This window comes from Setaria italica, chromosome VII (genome assembly GCF_000263155.2).
Source record: "Setaria italica strain Yugu1 chromosome VII, Setaria_italica_v2.0, whole genome shotgun sequence".
In the NCBI taxonomy this organism is placed as follows: domain Eukaryota; kingdom Viridiplantae; phylum Streptophyta; class Magnoliopsida; order Poales; family Poaceae; genus Setaria; species Setaria italica.
In genome coordinates this window covers 35,729,472-35,748,078 of record NC_028456.1, presented here as the reverse complement: position 1 = coordinate 35,748,078, position 18,607 = coordinate 35,729,472, and the positions used below count along the sequence as shown (strand labels likewise).

General features: G+C 44.4%; 3 protein-coding genes across 3 annotated transcripts; 1 reads left to right on the top strand and 2 right to left on the bottom strand.

Moving 5' to 3' along the window:
• Window positions 1–866: 866 nt before the first annotated feature.
• Window positions 867–6,342, bottom strand: LOC101771818 (ubiquitin-activating enzyme E1 2). The gene is made up of 6 exons (XM_004977573.2): window positions 6,093–6,342; window positions 5,343–5,560; window positions 3,783–4,577; window positions 2,615–3,483; window positions 1,956–2,388; window positions 867–1,737 (listed from the first exon to the last, which is right to left on the bottom strand). The coding sequence occupies exons 1-6, from the start codon at window positions 6,340–6,342 to the stop codon at window positions 1,141–1,143; spliced, it is 3,162 nt and encodes a 1,053-aa protein (XP_004977630.1). The 3' UTR covers window positions 867–1,140.
• A 3,153-nt stretch (window positions 6,343–9,495) lies between these two features.
• LOC101771422 (ferritin-1, chloroplastic) lies at window positions 9,496–12,001 on the bottom strand. The gene is made up of 8 exons (XM_004977572.4): window positions 11,649–12,001; window positions 11,190–11,273; window positions 10,986–11,046; window positions 10,816–10,903; window positions 10,359–10,420; window positions 10,137–10,202; window positions 9,963–10,026; window positions 9,496–9,866 (listed from the first exon to the last, which is right to left on the bottom strand). The coding sequence occupies exons 1-8, from the start codon at window positions 11,927–11,929 to the stop codon at window positions 9,823–9,825; spliced, it is 750 nt and encodes a 249-aa protein (XP_004977629.1). The 5' UTR covers window positions 11,930–12,001; the 3' UTR covers window positions 9,496–9,822.
• Window positions 12,002–15,434: 3,433 nt separating this feature from the next.
• On the top strand, window positions 15,435–16,318 carry LOC101754161 (LOB domain-containing protein 12). Its single transcript, XM_014805542.2, has 2 exons — window positions 15,435–15,670; window positions 15,763–16,318. Exons 1-2 carry the CDS (start codon window positions 15,482–15,484, stop codon window positions 16,195–16,197), a joined length of 624 nt encoding a protein of 207 aa, XP_014661028.1. The 5' UTR covers window positions 15,435–15,481; the 3' UTR covers window positions 16,198–16,318.
• The last annotated feature ends 2,289 nt before the right edge of the window (window positions 16,319–18,607 follow it).

The following is an 18,607-nucleotide window of genomic DNA, read 5'->3' as shown; positions in this document are numbered from 1 at the left end:
GACAGTGGTATCCTTCTTCTTCCGACGATAGAAGAGCAGATGCGTAGTGGCAGCAGCTACAGCCACAAAGACAAGTGCTCGTCCACTGATGGCTATTTGTGTAGGTTGCCCCAGTGAGGTAGCTTTTTTTCGTTCAGGTTCAGGGTCAGTAGACTTGAACAGGGTTGTTTCTCCTGATGCATCGATAGAAGACTTCAGGCCTTGGCGGTCCTGTGGACGTAGGGGTCGTCTCTGGATGGGATGGAGCATCCAGATGTTCTGTTCTGTTTAGCGTCATGGACGAACATAAGCTTAGGAATAAAGCACGGTGAAGTTGTAATAAAGTACAGTTACGAAAACTCCAGCATGGTTAAAGAAGAAATAGTGTGACGTTCTCAAGCAATTTCAGCATGATTCTAAGCCCTCCTCCATCAGAAAGAGCCTCTGTATGTTTTTGCAATTTTGTTTTTGTTTGTATGGAATATCAGACGTAACCACCATTTATGCAAGCTGTATTACGCTAAGGTCCTGTTTGGTAGAGCTTCGACTTCTCACAAAATGGCTCCAGCTTCAGCTTTTTTGGTGGAGTGACTTTTCTAGTGGAGCTGAAGCCGTTTTGCGAAACGTTTGGTAAAACGGCTTCTCAATGGCAACATAGGTAATTTTATGATCACTTAATGCTTGGAGAGAGAGGAGAAGCCGGTGAAGGTATTTTTTTCAGCTTCTCTCTAGCGTAAACCGTTTTGCGGCTTCTCCCTGGTTTTGGTGGTGAAACCATTTTGAAATTGACCTTTGGTAGGCTTCACGAAAAGACGATGGAGAAGCAGCCTATAGGCCTAAGCCGCACAAGATGCCACACGCAAATACTAGACTGCCGGAAACAAAGATTCACACTGGTAACACGCATTCATGTACTAAAGATGGGCAATATTTAGTGATAACAGTACACCATGCATTAACTATCAAGATGTTATGCTTAAAAATTTCATAACGGTGGCAACCAATCCCCGTGAGAATTCTCAACCAACTCTACCCAGATGGCAGCATGGGAATCAGCAGTAATGTGGCTTAAAACACCAACAACCTAGTTCACAGTCGCTCATGCGACAACTTCAACACTTGACCCTTCTGGCAAATATCGACCAGGATCATACGAACTCTTCAGCGGAAGTAAACTGACACAAGAGGGATGTCCACATCATTGTCATCGTCGTCCTCACAGGCCACCACGACATCCAGGTGGCGGCGGTATGAGGGCACCTCCACCTTGGCCACCTCCCTGGCTACATCAACCACCTTCTTGTCCAGCCGCTCCTTGTGCCTCGGGAACATGGAGTTGTACAGCAGCGAGGTCCCACAAGATATGCTGTACGCGTTCAACCCCTTCTCCTTGAGCCACTCCAGGAGCTCCCTCAGGGTGATGTTGCCAGTTATGGTCCATCGGTCCCACACGGTCCAGGACATGTCTTGGTGCTTGATGGTCTTGGGTGGAACAGGCTCCGCAATGGAGAAGAGGGGGATTGCGAGGTTCGCAAATGTGTTGCGGTAGTCTTCAACCTTGCGCCCGCCAGCGAGGACTTTGTAAAGCTCCAGGCAGACAAGACCAGTGGCCATTGCAGTCGAGGTGGCAATGGCCGGGATGATCCTTCCTGCTATGAACTTTGCCTTCAGCTTGTCAACTTCGGGGATGCTGTAGTTCCTTGCCCGCATGTTAGCAAAGCCAGCTATCAAGTCCATATGGAAATTGGTGTCATCGTCCTGCATATAAAAGTATAATAGCTCAGTGACTCTCAATCTCAATACAATTCACTGAACTTCTGAATATGTAACACATAAGAGTGTTCATTCTAGAGACATGTGGATAGCAAACAGACAGCTAAAAGCTACAGTATATGGGTGTAGCAAAACTCTTAGAGAAACATTGAAGTCTTAGAAAAACATTGAAGTCTTAGATGTGATCAATTAGACATACTGACCTTCTCAAACTGTATTGGGTTCATGTGGAATCCTGGCGGCAATGTTTTGGAAATTGATTCCAACTTTGCAATAAGCTCTTCAATGACGGCAGCATCATCAACAGAAGCAGAGGATAGGCTAGTAGCCTTCTCATCTGTCTCTATCTTAACCCCCTGTCTTGGTTGGAAATCAGGTACAATGACCTTGTCAACAGCTTCAGCCAGTTTCTCTGGATTTTTGGCCCAATCGGGTATGGGTATTCCAAATGTCTCCGCCCTTAGTATTGAGGCAGCCAACAAAAAGTTGAGGTGACTTGGGTCAGCAGATGAGAGCTCCAGAGGTCGTGGGAACCGCTTAGGAGCAGACCAGAAAGGAGCACCAGAGCTTGTCATTGCATCTTCAGGGAAGGTGAACGTCAGCTGCTTCACACGGTTGGCGAAATAATCCTCAAACCTTTATAAGCCATCAACAGAAAACAAAGGAGCAACAAATATTAGATTTGTAATCCAACAGGAGCACTGTGAAATGGACAGCATGATCAAATATGAACACACTTTTTCAGCAATATTTCAACATTTCAGAACTTGCACGCACATGGCAATATGTGAAATAAATGTGAAAAAGAAGCAGTTCAATGCAGCTAAGTTACAACTGTGCAGAAGAGATAGACAGAACTTACTTAAGACGAGCCCAGGTAATACAATCTTGGAATGTCTCGCACTTGTCTCTGTCAAGGCATTCAATAACTCGCTCAAGTTGATCCCTAGCCTGTGCATCACCAGCGGTTCTTGCAGCAGTAGCATATCCACTAGGATTCGACAGGAACGCATTTACCTCAGTGGGAGTCTTCTCAAGTAGACCCTCAAACTCAGACCTTGCCCACGTTAGGCAGTGATCAATATTATGAGGAAATGAATGCACAGTGCACATAGGTGCCTGTTTTTCTGGTGGATCTCTGGATGCCCCGTAGTTTTCTGTTAGGTGGGGAATGACCATCTGTGTATTGCACTTAGCACCCAGAGTCCCCGATTCAAGAAGTGGTTTCTGGAAATATACGCATCTGGAGTCAATGTACATTCTTGCAGTCACATTGTCCAAGGCATTGACAACAGCATCCAAGCTCTCCCAAAAGGCATCATTAAACACATTTTCAGTCTCAGGACTTGCCCTGTTCTGAAGGGCCTCAACATGAAGCTTAGGGTTAATTGTCATAGCAGCAGTGGCAGCAACCGTGGACTTGGGTTGCCCAATGTTCCAGTCACGGAAGAGAAACTGGCGACTGAGATTGCTCTTTTCTATAACATCGTCATCTGTCACTGTCAGTTTCCCATTCTCACTGCAAGAAATGCCCATTAATGCAAGGTTCTTCAAGAATTCACATCCAAGAGCCCCAGAACCAACCATGAAGATTTTTGACTGCTCCAGTTTCTTTTGAAGCTTAGCCCCAAATACACTAATTTGTGCATCATATCTACTATTTCCAGGCTTCAAATCACTGGGCTCCAACGGTTCAACAGGTAGAGATTCAACCGAATCAAAGTAGAAGAACTGCGAAAAATCAAGACAGCACATTAATATTAAAAATTTTCAGCAAACATATATTCTCTTCGATCAAAATACTGACTTTTTTTACTTGTAACAGTCTTCAAGGAGCGACTTTGCAACTATTTTCTATTAGAATAATCTAATAACTTCTGATATTACAAAGTATTCAGCAAATCTCATGATCTTCATGTTCATGTTCCAAACTAAATATTTTAAAGTTGTAGACAGTCAATGTCTCAAATGTTTAGCTGGATCTTGTATTAAATGTTGAGCATTTATAACAGCAGGGAATAGATTCTAACCTGGTAAAGCGGGTGGAATTTTCCTGAGCATGCTTTAACAACCTCCTGACCAACAATACCACCAAACATTGCAGCCATAGGATTCAAAACAGCCCTGGAACCACTTGCGAAATGCTGCAGAAGCTTTTTGTCAATTTCTTCAAGCTTACTATCACCAAGACTTTCATTAATACTAATAGCAAAATCTATCAGCTTTTTTGCATCGTCAGCCGAACCAGCAATAGGGAATCGCAGCAACTCAGACCTAAACTTGTCAAGAGCTTGGAAGGCCAAATGCAAAAGAGGTGGGCGGTCAAACTTGGAGAAATCACTCATGAGAAATTCTCCTGGCTCCTTGATTGCCTCCTTCAAGGTTTTGAATTTAAGAACCTTGGGTGGCTTCACTTGTGTGACAATACCACCTCTAATGTAAGTGCCATATGAGGTGGTGTCTTCTTCTAGAGTAAAAGAATAAGGCCTAGCACTCTTAATCTTTCTTGGTTTTCCATCGTTGAGCTCAGTCATTCCATGCACTTCAGAGAAAACAACTAGATCACCATCCTGGAACTCCAGACGCTCATCGTCCACACAAGAAACAAGTGCTGGGTTGTCATTGCTGATTGATGCCACGATTCCTGTATGTGGCTCCTCACCATCAACATCCAAAACAGTAAACTCAGGACCAAAATCACAGAAAACACTGCCGAAAAGACCACGAACTTCCGACTTGATGAAAGCAATTGGTGGCTGATGGCTATGACAGTAATCATCAAATTCAACAGCTTTTTCTATGCTGATATCAGTAAACACCACGGCCTGTAGGTTGATCAGGAAATAATCAGTTTGAGTCTTTGAGAATAAGGAGCAGGCAAATATCTACCCAGTCTAAATCAAGAAGCATATATGAATATATTCCATAAAGCACCATAAAATAAATCAACTATATTTTCAAGTAGAAGCCTGTTTGGGAGAGCTCCAGCTCCCATACTATGGAGTTTATAGGTTGAAATAAAGTGGTTCAAGCATTTATTTTTAGTCTAATCTAAAACAGGATGTAGATGACGCACCATGTAAATACCTTCAATCTATCACCCAACTCCAGCTACTAACTCATGGAACTAGAGACGCTCCCAGATCGACTGGAGCTCTCCCAAACATACTCTTTAAGTTATCATGCAAAAATAATTGCCATCACTTGAAACAGGTACATGGCTTTGAAATTTCAATAAACCTAGACAGACAAATAAAACTTTTTGCAAGAATACATGCTGATAAACCATATTGTAGTTTTCTACTTGATGTTTCTACTGAGCAGTTGGCACAATATAATAAGGCCTTTTGAGTCCATTTTTACAATGCGTGTTTGACGTGGAACTGTGTTCTAATTTGTATTCTGAAGATAGAATTCATCTTTCAATATATTATGACTCATGACAAAATTATAACCATAGGAATTTGTACCACTTTTGTATCACAGAATTAAAATTTTAGCCTGATTGTTGGTCAAGTTCCAAAGCCTAAACACGTTGTTTTTTACAATACACATCTATGCACACCACAGATCATTTCATGCTCATGTACCTGAAAGTTAGAAAGCTGCTCCTTGGTCAAATCACCAGTTATGGTAGAGATGATAACAGCATTGTTAAGCTCCTGAAGCTTTGGAACACAAGCTTGAGCACGGTTTTGACCAACATCCTTCTCAGAGAGGAAGAAGTTGCTTGATAAGTCCCATAGGTCCACTTTGCCATCATCATGCAAGGCTACAGACTTGACACCCGCAAGGACAAGGTTCTTTGCTGCAGGAGTTAAGAACAGGAGATAAGGCAAAGGCCTTATAAAACTGAATAATCTGAATTCTCACAAACAGTATAAAATTCACAAGCTAAACAAGATGTACCGAACGCTATACACAATATAAGAACTGGCAGCTTCAGGATGAAAAATTAGGGAAAATAAGTTAAAAATTGATGGTTTGAAGATCGAAACATAAATTGGAGTGCCCGTAGTATAGAGTCTTATTAGAAGACAATTGCTCCTCTTTTTAGAGCTTACTGTTGTACAAGTTCAGGTGATGTTGAAGTGTTTAAACAATCATGGAACTAAATCAGTGAGATGAGCAATCAAGGCATGTCCTGATGGAGATGAACTAAATTAAATCCCAAGGAAAGGATCAACTTTTGGATGGTAACACAAGGAATATTTTGATTTGCAAGATCAGATCGAGCAAGGACTATCTCACAGTTTAGCACTGTATCTACTTAATTTATTATGATGAGCAGGAGCAAAAAAGGTCAATCAAGTTTCTCCGTCCCTGGAGGCCAGACATACCGATCTCAGCGCCGAGTCCCTGTAGTCCAGAGACGAGGACGTTGGAGCCAAAGAGGCGCTTCATGGTCTCGCGTCCGTAGACGGCGAGCTGGCGGCTGTGGAGGTCCTCATCGATCTCGGGCGCCCTGGCGGCCATCTCTCCCAGGAGCTCCTCCTTGTCCTGGTCGGGTGAGGGGGCGGCGGGTCGGGGGGCCTTGTTGTGCAAGTCCTGGACCTCGCCGGCGTCGACCCCCCGCTTCCGGGGAAGCATATAGAGTAGGAGGCCGCCGAGGAGCCCGAGTACGGCGGCCGCCGCGAGGAGGTGGGAGGCGGAGGGCGGCACGGGGAGGCGCGTCAGATCCAGGTCGCACGGAGGGCGGGAAAGCGGCGGAACCTGCAGGGATCGGGTCGCGGTGAGGCCGGAAGCGCGACCTAGGGTTGTGGATTCGGGAGGAAGAGAAAGATTTGTGCCTTACCCGCTCAGCATCGCTTCCAGGCTTATATAAAAGCAATGCGAGTAGGTTGTTTACGACGTGTCTCGCAAGGATACTCGCTTCTAAATACAATCCATCACTGTATCTAAACCCAGACCATGTCAAGCACATATTCTAAGACATACACATGTTATAGATCCATGTGATATTGTTATTGTTTCGGCTGCAAACTCTAATGTTGCTACTTGTCCCAATACATCATTGGAAACAGAATTGAACATATATGCAAATACTTATTGGTCTTGCGCGAGCTATGCAGAGTAAGGGTGTGTTTGGTTGGGCTGTGGCTTTTGGAAAAGCTGTTGTGAGCTGTGAGCTATGGAAAAACAGCTGTGAGAAAGCAGTTGTGGGAAAAGTAGAAGACCGTTTGGTTAGAGAAATTGTGGCTTTTGAATAAACTGTCGAGTGGACCCTACTTGTCATGCACAGTCCACCCTACTCAACTCTCTCCCTCTCTCACTGGCGAGCAGGTCCAACCCCTTCTTTTTTTCTCCCGCTGGCTAGATCCAGGGCCCTAAAGGGGCGAGAGAGATGGTTGGACAAGAAGCCGGGGTTGACCGGTGGCATCCTCACTGGCGGTGAGTCTCCCCCACGAAGACGAGTACCCGAATCGACTCGTCTTGGCATGGCACATCGAAGGGCAGTGTCATCGACGCGGGACGTTGACCAAAGGTGGCTAGCGGCTGCGACGGCCGCACGATGCACGGACACGGAGGCGGTGCGGTAGCTCCAACGGCGCTGGCAACTCAAACCCGGACAAGAACTTGCTCAAAAGCATCTACATAGGCTCAAGCATCTCCTCCTCATGCTCTCATCCCTCGTGCATAGCTCCAGCATGCTCGTCCCCAGAGCTCGGTCTGCGCCACCAAGAGCCTGCCCACGGCGCCCGCGCAGGCAAGCCCTGCCTTGGCAACGAAGTGGGCCGCCGCCGCCACCGTGCCCCTCGGTGTGGAGGCGGAGAGCGACAAGGCAAGGGATGCGGCCGGTGGCAGGGTGCGGGTGGCCGGGGGCGGCGGGGTGCGCCAAGAGGTGGGCAGTAGGCCGACGGACAGTGGGGTGCGCCGGACGGCGTGCAGCAGGCTGCTTGGGGCGACAATCGGGTGGGGAGATGGTGCAGGTGACGGGGAGCGGACGGAAACAGAATGGGAAAAACGAAACGGTATCCTCCATAACCAATGGCAGGTGGGTAATATTTTGCCTCAAAAGCAGCTGAAAGCAGGGGGGAAGAAGCAGCTTTTAGCCTAAAGCACCTGTGGCTTTTAGGCCTTTTGGTTGGCTTTTAGCTTTTGAAAAAGCAAAAGCAGGTTGAAAAGCCCAACCAAAAGCACCCTAAGCTGGGTTGACGTGGATCTCCTTGGACTTGTCTTCATTCACAACTTCTATTGTTATTGGTGGTGACTTGGATGATCCATCAAGATCCCCATAAGCTGGACGCCTCTAATGAGGGGAGGATCTATGCCTTCCAAAGGACATAGTTGTCCCGGATGAGCTTCTCGGTAACTTGAGGATCAAGAGGCGCTGTTGGGGGGCACTGGATGTCGATGCCATGGCAATCGATGTACTCCAGAAGAAGAAAGCTGATTTGTGGAAATTTGGTAAACATGGCTGCTGGCTCACCATTAGTTCTATGTTTATATAAAGGCAATGTCTTAACAAGAGTACACATTGTTTACAACGTTTCTTATAAGGATACTATACTTGGTTCTAAATACAATATATCTCTATATCTAAACTGAGAACGTGTCAAGCACGTGTTGCAGAAACTAGGCGCATACACATGTTATAAATCCATGTGCATTACGTTTTACAAAGATCAAACTCGTACTTTAGCAAATCTCACCTTGGATTCGGTGGCCTCTGCAGCTTCAGTTCAGGCTTGAGCTCTGGCCTAGGGTTTTGAGGGCGAAATTGTAAAAGCTGTCGCGGCTGTACTTGTTCTTTGGGTGGGGAAGAAGAGGCGGCCCGGCAGCCAGAGATGTACTAGTAGCTTCTCGTGGCATTGACAGGTGGGTCATGGGCCCACTTGGCAGTGTTGTGCTTTCCTTGCAGGCGAGGAGAGGAGGGAGAATCTAGTTCTCTCCGCCCACAGCCCAGCAGGCAGCAGAGCTGTCTCTTCTCTCTCGGAAAAAAGTATATTAAGAATTGGAGGCTGCAAAGTGGGCTTATTGTGCCTGACACGTGGGCCCAATCATTCTTGGCGGGCCCGTTCAGTTGCCGTTTGCACAAACGATTCGAGAAATTCGTCCGCCAAACGATTCTTTCATCAATTTGCAAACAACCAACATCGTTAGAGCTCAATGTTTGGGAGACCATCCATATATAGTTTTCCAAAGAGTATGTTGCCTGGATTTACTACTAAGGTAGTGTTTGGTTGGGTCAAATGTAACGTAATGTGATTACTGAAGGTAACGAATCCCATTACATATGTTTAATTACGGTGGTTTGTAATCAATTGACACTGTAATCGAATCCCTTACCTAAATAATATCTATATAAGCTTGTTACCCCTCCTCCCCCACCGTAATCAGATATAGCACCCACACAGTAATCTGATTACGTTACCAGAGTGCAACCAAACAAAGAGGGCAATCACCTATTCCACCTCCAAATACACTGTAATCTGATTCCCTTTGCGTTTACATTACCTTAGCACGAACCAAACGCTATCTAAGTAATAACATATATAGGCACCAGCCCTTGACTGACAGATTCAGATTTCCAAAGGAAAAATCATCTGCGCGGCACATCTGGTACTCAGCAACAACGATCGTCTCCATAGCGCTTGCAATAAGGTGTCGCCAACTTACACTGTTACACAGACAGGTTCAGTTTACCAACTCAGCTGCTCTACAGGTAATAGGTTCCTCAGCCTCTTGAGCAGACAACATTTGAGCCACACAAAAGAAAAGAAGTAGAACCACTTCAGCATGTATCAGAGAAGGGGTACCATTTATTCATCAAGATTGCAACACATATCGCCATGTTTTATTTCCAATAATCCCAAGGGGTGGCAATGGCAACAGAGCACCCCAAACCACAGCAATAACATCACAAGTTCTACTGCTTTTCAGTGCATCATGTTCCCTGCAGGAGGGCATGGAACCATCTACGCAACAAAAGTCCTACTGCTACTACAACCCTACACCCAATGAAAAAGACCCTCACCCAGCGCTTGGTTACCCCCGCTGCATAACTTGGTCATCTCACTCCTCTTTCCTTGAGCACCTTCCAACCCTACTCCATGGTGTTTCCTTCCTTCAGGCCTCTTCCTCAAGCAGCTTCTGATCAAAGTGCCACACCCCTGCACCCAAATCATATACATCTCAACAAAATCAAACAGGGGGTATATGCAAAGGGGTATAGCAGATGAAAGCACGATGTTGAACAACAGACTAACCGTGCCCCTTGCCCACTCTCCTCAGCTGGGCAACGTACTCGGAGATCTTCTTGATGTCTTTGACCTTTCATGGAAGTGCAATTTTTGTACAGTCAGAATCACTTAAGTGTTAAGTACAGGAAAACACGTGCAAAATAAAATAGTGCTCTGCATAATTTGTTTGGTTGCTTTTACCTGATCCGCAAGGAATTCACTCTCAACGAAGTCTGTCAGCTGAGGATCATTGCACCTTGTGGCCACCTGTTAATTACGGGCAAAAGTTCACTATATGGCTTGTATCGACTATAAATAAGTTAGTCACTTTTATTCACTTCAACAAATTTTCCAAGTAGTACTATTTTGTTAAGCCTAACCAAACAATATTTCTCAGTAAATAAGCATGTGAAAGCAACTTACAGCGTGCAGGTTGTGCAGCTTCTCATTAACCAGCTTTTCCAGAGCCAGAGCCAGCTCCATAGCTGAAACCAGACAGAAGGCACAGATCAAAACATAGCTATCAGATTAGCTTCCAAATACACCACACGTGGACAAAAGGCCGATCCAAGTTACTACCAAGTCGGTGGAGACTGACCACATAGCTGATACCCAAGTAAACATTTCAGGAACAGCCAGCCTTCTATTCTATAAGTCAAGTTAATCACTATCAGTGTTTCAATCTACTACTATTATTATCAATACACTGAAAGCCAGCTCATACGACTAGACTCAAGTTGCAGAATAAATTCCTTGTCCACACTTTTCCCTGCTCAACTGAGCATGCAGCCAGCAGCCAGGCCCTTACTTAATATTTAGATCCCACCCCCTACTCAAAAGCTAGCATCACCAGATAAGCAGCAAATGCACGGCAACTTACCATACAAAGCATCGCCTTTCTCAGGGTGGTCGAACTCTGTTAAGGGTGTGACAATGGACTGGAGCCTCACCCTCCCTCCACGTGTGTTCTAAAGCACAAGGAAACACACAGCATCAGTAACCAAGTATGTTTGAAAAGAACATAGCAACTACGGGCAGTGGGGTAATTACTTGGTACTTCATGAGCTTTTCAGCGTGCTCCCTTTCCTCATCACTTGATTCCTTGAAGAACCTGTAGAGATGAACCCACACAAGAACATCATTGAAGGGAAGTTTTTTTTTTTGTAAAAAAAAAGCACCAATAAGATAATTAGTTCGGACATGATGTGTTCATGTGTTGCTGACTGAGGCTCGCAAAATGAAACGACGACTTACTTGGCAAATCCCTTGAGAGCGACGTTGTCACGGTCGAAGTAGGCGAAGAGGGAGTGGTAGGCATAGGAGGCATTGTACTCCACACTGCATGATTCAGAGTCAAATGGATGTCATATTTGGTTGGATCCAAATCAAATTGCATATACGGCTGGAGTGGTTTACATCTTAATAACACTAAAATTAGTCCAATGTTACGCCTTATCAACCAATTGCACCCAATTCGATTGAAACAAGGCAACAATTTGAAATGCTTGCACAATAATTTCGCAGACAGCACACACCAGGTTAGAAGCAGAAAATACTGGATAAACGGATTAGGTGAGGAGAAGCAACATCAATTTACAGACACCGAATCCTAGGGTATTCGTCCGAAATCCAAGGAACGATTCCAGAATGAAACCATACAGCAGAATCCGAAAGTGCGAGTGAGCAGAGCAGAGCAGGAGCAGTGACGCTTACTTGATCTGCTCGTTGATGGCGGCCTCGCATTCGTCGACGAACTTTTGGCGCGCGAGGGACTTGTCGGGTGTCTGGGGCACGAGGGAGAGCTCCCCCTTGATCTCCTCGAAGGGCTGGAAGACGACCCCACTGAGCACCTCCTTGCCCTTCCCGGCGGCCCTGCAAGCCGTCCCAAAGGGCGGCGAGACGCGCGGCGCCGCCACCCTGACGGAAGCGGGGGCTGCGGCAGGTGCAGACGGATGGGCGGCGGCGGCCGGGGACGGGGAAACCCTAAGCATCATCTGGCTTGGTTGTGGAGGCCGGTGGAAGGATTGTGGGAGGAGGTGGAATGGGGTGTGCGGTGGATCGAAGACGGAGGGGGGAAAGGGATAGATATAGGCGCGTGGGCCTCGCGGGTTGGCTCCACGTGGACGGCTGGGATTGGGCGGGCGGGGGGCGATATTTTTGCATGGTCGTGTGCCTCTGCTGGTGGGCCCGTCCCCGTCCTTTGCGGCAACAATAATAGCAGTCGCGTTGGGTAGTCGTGTGGCGACCACGCGCCTGACAGCGTACGACAGGAGATAAGATGAGGAAATGGGCGTGTGGAGGCCTCACGCGCGCTCTGGACCAGTAGCCATCCCTGTCATCCCAGTAGCTGGCCTACTACACGATTTCTCTGGACGGCCCATGATATGGTGGGCCCATTCAATTCAGCCTAGCCCACCCCACCAAACCACAGAGCACCATCTGCAAGTGGTTAACTTTTGCCAAGGATTCTCTTGAGAATTGCTAACTCGATTCACTTGTACGTACATACATACTTCCCCATTACAGCCCTTATTGATTCAATATTCATATCGCTGATGGGCACCAACCAGTTTCTATTATTCAAACGATTACAATAATGTTTAGAGCAAGTGATGAAAGTTGATTCATCTCTCATTGCTATGTTTGTGGTTGTACATCTCAAGACCCTGCAGACTGACACTGGCCTGCATTGTAACTTTCTTAGGCATGTGCACATGCTACAGCGCACATTCATCGCAGCCACCCAGGGCAGAAGGACGAGATCAATGATATCATAGGTCTTCAAAACTTGGCCAAGTCATTATCTGCACAACATTCTGGTGAGTTTTGCGATGCCATGAATTGTTCTTGCTTTAATTTTTTTAAGAAAAGTAAATGCAGTGAAAATGAACTTGCTTTACTTTTACATGTTGAGTAAAATGAAAGAGTGATACCTGTATACAATCAACAGGGATAAAATATCTGACTGCCAGTACGCCTTCCTTTATGTTTGAGTAGCTAATGGCTTGTTTTCTCAAACATCTATTATCTATGATAGTTGCAGGGCTATTAGACTGAATCTTTTCTTATATAGTCGAAATGTTTGGACATAGTTTTACAAACACCTATCCAATACTACTATTTCTTCTGTGACAGTTCAGACACAGTCAGCTGAATACATGAAAAGGAGAGCTTCAGGTGTTCATGAGAAGTATAATTTGCAACCAGGAAAACCAAAGTTACCAGGAAGTTCAATGTTTAGGTTAGGGATCAAAACAAGGAACATAAAGAAACTGCTTCGTAGCTGCGAAAGGAATTTGCGCGAGATTTGAAGCAAACTTAGTACGCTATGCTTGACAAGACCAAGAAGAATGAACATGATCTTGAGTAGTAGCTATTTTGTAAGAGGTGAGTTTAATGCCTTAATTTTACTTAATTCCTCCTAATAGTGCATATGCACTTCAATCTCTTATTCCTAGTTGAGCATCTGCAGTACCAGCCAACTCATAGGAACAATACGGAGCATATCAAGTTTCTTACGGATTCAATTATTCCTTTTCTATGTACATCCTTGATCAGAACATAGAGCTGTATTGAGGCCTTGTTGTCAGATAACTATATCATTACATTCATCTGATTATGATTGAGAATGGGTATGTGGGGGTTGCATTGGTAGCATGTGCATGCCAGCCGTCCTCATTTACTTTAGTAATCCACATCATCATGTTCATGTGCATCCCCTGTCTATCAGTTCCTCAAAATATAACTAGAGTATTTTTCAGCTTACTTTATAGCATTGGATCCCTAGAAAATATATTTAAAAACCGTAGATTTTTCAGCTTACAAGTGCACAATAGAAAAATCTGTCATGACACAATGCAATCGTCACATGTCCATTGAGCAAGCACTTGGACCTTTCTTTTATATATGCTGTTGGAAACTTACCTGGAAAAAATCTGGGAGGTTTGTAGCTGGAAAAAATAAACATGTGTGTCAACTTAGCGTCAGCTTATTAACATGGTACGTGAAATGACACCGAGGTAAATTTGTTAGCACTTGCCCTGGTCCATTCTGGTAGAATTAATCCTGGAGCCTCTGTTGCACCACAGAACTGCTTAGATGTGAACAATTGGTGATGTGGGTGAGCTCCCAGTGATAGTGATGGATCGAGTTTGACTTTGAATGCCATTCAAAGACTTTGCGTACTAGTTTTACAGAGTTGCCTCACTGTCGGCAAGTGTAATTTACCTGGGCAGCCATGGTTGTACTTGACTGACATGGCATCCATCCATATTAGGCTTCAATCACACCTTTGGAAGGGTAGCTTTATTTTGATAGCAACTGCATGTGCACACGCACATTGCAGCAACCTTCCTTAGAAGTCCTGCCTCCTCCTCCTGGGGACCTTAGCTTATTTCCATCTCATGCATGGCAATTGAAGTGAATTGAAGATGAATCAATCATCGTGCGTGCTTATTAGCTGCTCATATATCATTAATTGACCCCAAACAACGAAACCTCGCAGCATGGCATTATATTGTCTTTGTATTCGTCATTTTCAGGACTTGATGCTAATGCGTGCGTGTTGCTCCAGGCAGCCTGCGACGCGAATTTGTTGTGCCATGCAAACTGGAAACAGATGTGGGTAAAATATAAGGTCGTTGCAGGGTCTGCATCACCAGTGCTGGTGGGCGCCAGACCATATAGTACGTGTCACCCCCACACTTGTCCTTGTTGATGCCACAACTAGTGGAGGTCTACACGATCTCCTTGGACAGCATGCATGTACGATGGATGCATAGCAGGCTTGCCTCTATCCACACCTTACACTAGTGCATTGTTAACACACCACCCGCATGCTTCTACGGCTTGTGCAGCATGGGTAGCCACTCCTGCTGTTGCAATGCACGACAAATCCCTAATCCTGCTCTTGTCTTGGCCTTGTGCAGCATGCATGGGTAGCCACTCCTGACCTACTGCCTACATACGTGTCTGCTTTCCTCGTCATCTTAGTTTCATATGCATGGAATAAACAAAAGCAGTGCAACTCTGTCGTTTTCTCTTGCTCTCGTGATCATTTTATATTATGATATAATGAGGATTAAATTGAAGCGGCTGTGGTCGATGTAAAAGATGGAACGGTGGAGATGAGATTGGGAGAGGTGACCGTGTGAATGTCTAGAAAAACAATGCAGACATCCACATGCCATTAATTTCCCTGTGTTCATCCTAGTGCATCCATGCTTGGTCCGTCCTGATTCAAGCTGTGTTAATGAAGGAGAGATAAAGACTTCCTCGGTTGTATATGCTGCGTGCCACCAATGCAATCAATCTTCTTGTTGCTGCTATATACAGACAAAGAAACATGCATGCTATGATCCAGCATTCCAGCAGGAAGGAAGCTCATTAGCTGATAGATCAGCATGGCAATAGAATACTAAACACATATCTGCTTGTTCCTCTGGCTCTATAAAAGAGGAGGCTCTGCACCTAGCAGTCTCCCCCTTCCCTTCGCCTCCCTTCATTGCTCGATCGCTCTGAAGCCCTCCCTGTCAGGCCTGGTTGCCATGGCCGGGAGCGGAAGCAGCAGCGGGAGTGGGAGCAGCAGCTCGCCGCCGTGCGCGTCGTGCAAGCTGCTACGGCGGCGGTGTACCCAGGAGTGCGTGTTCGCGCCCTACTTCCCCCCTGAGGATCCTCACAAGTTCGCCATCGTCCACAAGGTCTTTGGCGCCAGCAATGTCAGCAAGATGCTCCAGGTCCGCCCCTCAATTCTCCGCTGCCCTGCCTTGCTCTTATGGATCGATTCCATGCCTCCTGCCCCTCACCCATCGATTGTTCATAACTTCAGGAGCTGCCTGCTCAGCAGAGGGCAGATGCGGTAAGCAGCCTGGTGTACGAGGCCAACGCACGGATGAGGGACCCTGTCTACGGCTGCGTCGGTGCCATCTCCTACCTCCAGCAGCAAGTCTCACAACTCCAGATGCAGCTCGCCCTCGCCAAGGCTGAGATCCTCTGCGTCCAGATGCAGCACGATGGCCATGCAACTGTTTCGTCACCACCATCAGCAGCATCGCAACAACTCGAGCGAAAACAGCAGCAGCTCATGGAATGCGAGGCGTATGGTAGCCTGCTCATGCAAAATGGCCTGATGAACACGTCGTTCAACAGCACTGCCGCCGCTCATCAGCAGCAGCAGATGCTGGCCGGCAGCTTAGGTTCCGCGGGGAACACTGCAATGATGCTGCAGGAGGCGTGCCTCAAGAAAGAGTCTCTATGGACATGAATTATATGCATTACTTCCATTCGTCGATAAGAAAACCTTGTCTCTGTCCACTTCTGTAATTTTCCAAAAAATATCACCATAATCTGGCCATGCATGATTCCTAATGAAAGATTAAGAGTTATAAGACAAAACTGATGTATCTTTCATCATAAGTTAAAAGTATTGTCCAAGCTATAGTTGCATGACAATGCAAGTCCCAGTTTGTTTGCAGATAGGATCGATCACGAAAGCCGGCCTTTTCAAATCACGCCCAAGTTGAATGGCTGCCACGTCGAGATGGAAGTAGATTCCTAAGCTTTCTGCATAAGACGTGTGTCCATTGATCTGCTGGGTTGCACAAGGGCTGACCTGGCTCCGATCCACAAATATTAAGAAACCAACAAAGACAAACCTAGCTAATTATCTGCTTCTTTAATTTGTTCAAAAAAGAAATGAGCTGCAAGTATTATATTATATTGCTTTGATGGATCTGTTAGAAATGATTCGTGGAGGCTAATAAGTGCTTTATTTTTTTACTATCTATACTATACATGTCGTTTCTTTTGGCAATGATTGCCTTGGTTTTGGTTTTCATATACTGTACTGGCTGCCAAGGTGCATGCATGCACGAGGAGGTAATCTAGGACAGCCACAAAAGTAGCAGCTGTAGCCCCCACTTTGCCCTGCATTATAGCAACTAGTCCATCAACCCGTGCTCCCGCACGGGCTAATATTTTTAGAAGCTATTGTATAGAAAAATTATTTAAAAATTAAACTCTTAGCTAATTAAAATTGTTTATCTACTACTCTCTTATTTTTTCAATACTTCAACATAATAATTATATAGATCTGTACCTATCTTTATCCAGTTGTGATTGCTTTTTAATCAATAATTACTCTGTACTTTTTCATCCATATTCATACTTTTCCATTTTGTATCACACCTCCAATCCTTCATACATTATGTTTAGCATATAAATCAATATTTTTCATCGATTCCTCACATACATGTATAAATGGTCTAAATGGTGGCACTCATCATGTGTATATACTTTAACTTAGTATTTTAATATTAACAATGACATAAATAGGTAATTTAGAATCATATATTAATTTACTTTTTGATATTTCTGTATGATGCACACGAAGATAATTAGATTAAGATTTAGGTGTTTACTTTAGGTTATTTTTAATATCAACATACGTGGGTAACATAGATAAAATTTTAGAATGATATTTTAAGTTATGCTTTATAATGATGTGTATTAGTAAATTGGATGAAGATTATGAGGTTACTTTATATTATTTTTTATAATAGCTGAGCTCGGTAATTTAGATATAGGTATAGGGCTCATTTTTTAATATTTTCACAATGATAGTGGCAGGTAACCTTTTAAAAAATATAATAGATCAATGGCTATGATTATTAGAGTTTACATGATTGGTGTTTGATGTTTTTAATTTTTATGAGAATTTCTCTCTTTTTTCTAGCTTGTCTCGTGGGAACTAATGTGGAGTCTCCAATGGAAAAAAAATGTAGGGTTACCTCATGTTAATTTTAATAATAGCATGTGTGGGTAATATAGATGCAAATTTAAGGGTTACTTAAAACTTTTAAGTAATAGTGGTAGGCAATTCAGTTGCAAATTAGGGAGTTATTTTAAATATTGTTTATAATGGCATAAGTGGGTAATTTTGATGAAGATTAGGGGTTACTTTAATTAATTTTATATAATGGCAGAGGTGGGTAATTTATATATAGATTTAGGGGGTTACTTTAGGCTATTTTCATAATGGCATAGGTGGGTAATTTTTTAAAAGACATAATAGATCCAATGGCTATAGTGATTTGAATCTATCGATCGATGGTCGGATGTTTTGCTTTTTTGTGAGAATTTCTAGAATTTCTCTCTTTTTCTAGAGTGTCCACCTAGGAATCCTAGGTGGCTTCACCTGGAGGCTTCAAAAGGAGCCTCCAATTAGTAATAGTAAGATGCTTATATAAAAGTGATGACTTAGGCTAGGAAAATGTATATGGTGTTCAGTTTGGTTTGTATCAGTTAATTTTTTTGAGAGAATGTGCAGTAGTTACAGTTGCTTTTAATTTGTTTGTCCCTTTGAACACTTGTGCTTGTTGTGAGGACGTGTCTCATCTTGCAGTAAGTATATATAATTGTGAGAGACATCATTGGATCCAAGTCCAACCAGTCGAGTGATCCTGCAGGAATGATTATGTGGTTTGATATGCGTGAGGAAGTACGAGCAATGACACGATTCAGAATTTTGTTCAATAACAATAAGCATACTATGCAAACAGTAGTACTTGAAGTGTACTTTGGCAGATAGCAATTGCTCCAACAATAATAACCAGTTGAACAATTAATCTTTACCAATCTTGTTTCTGGTATGGTGCACATGGAAGACAAATTGT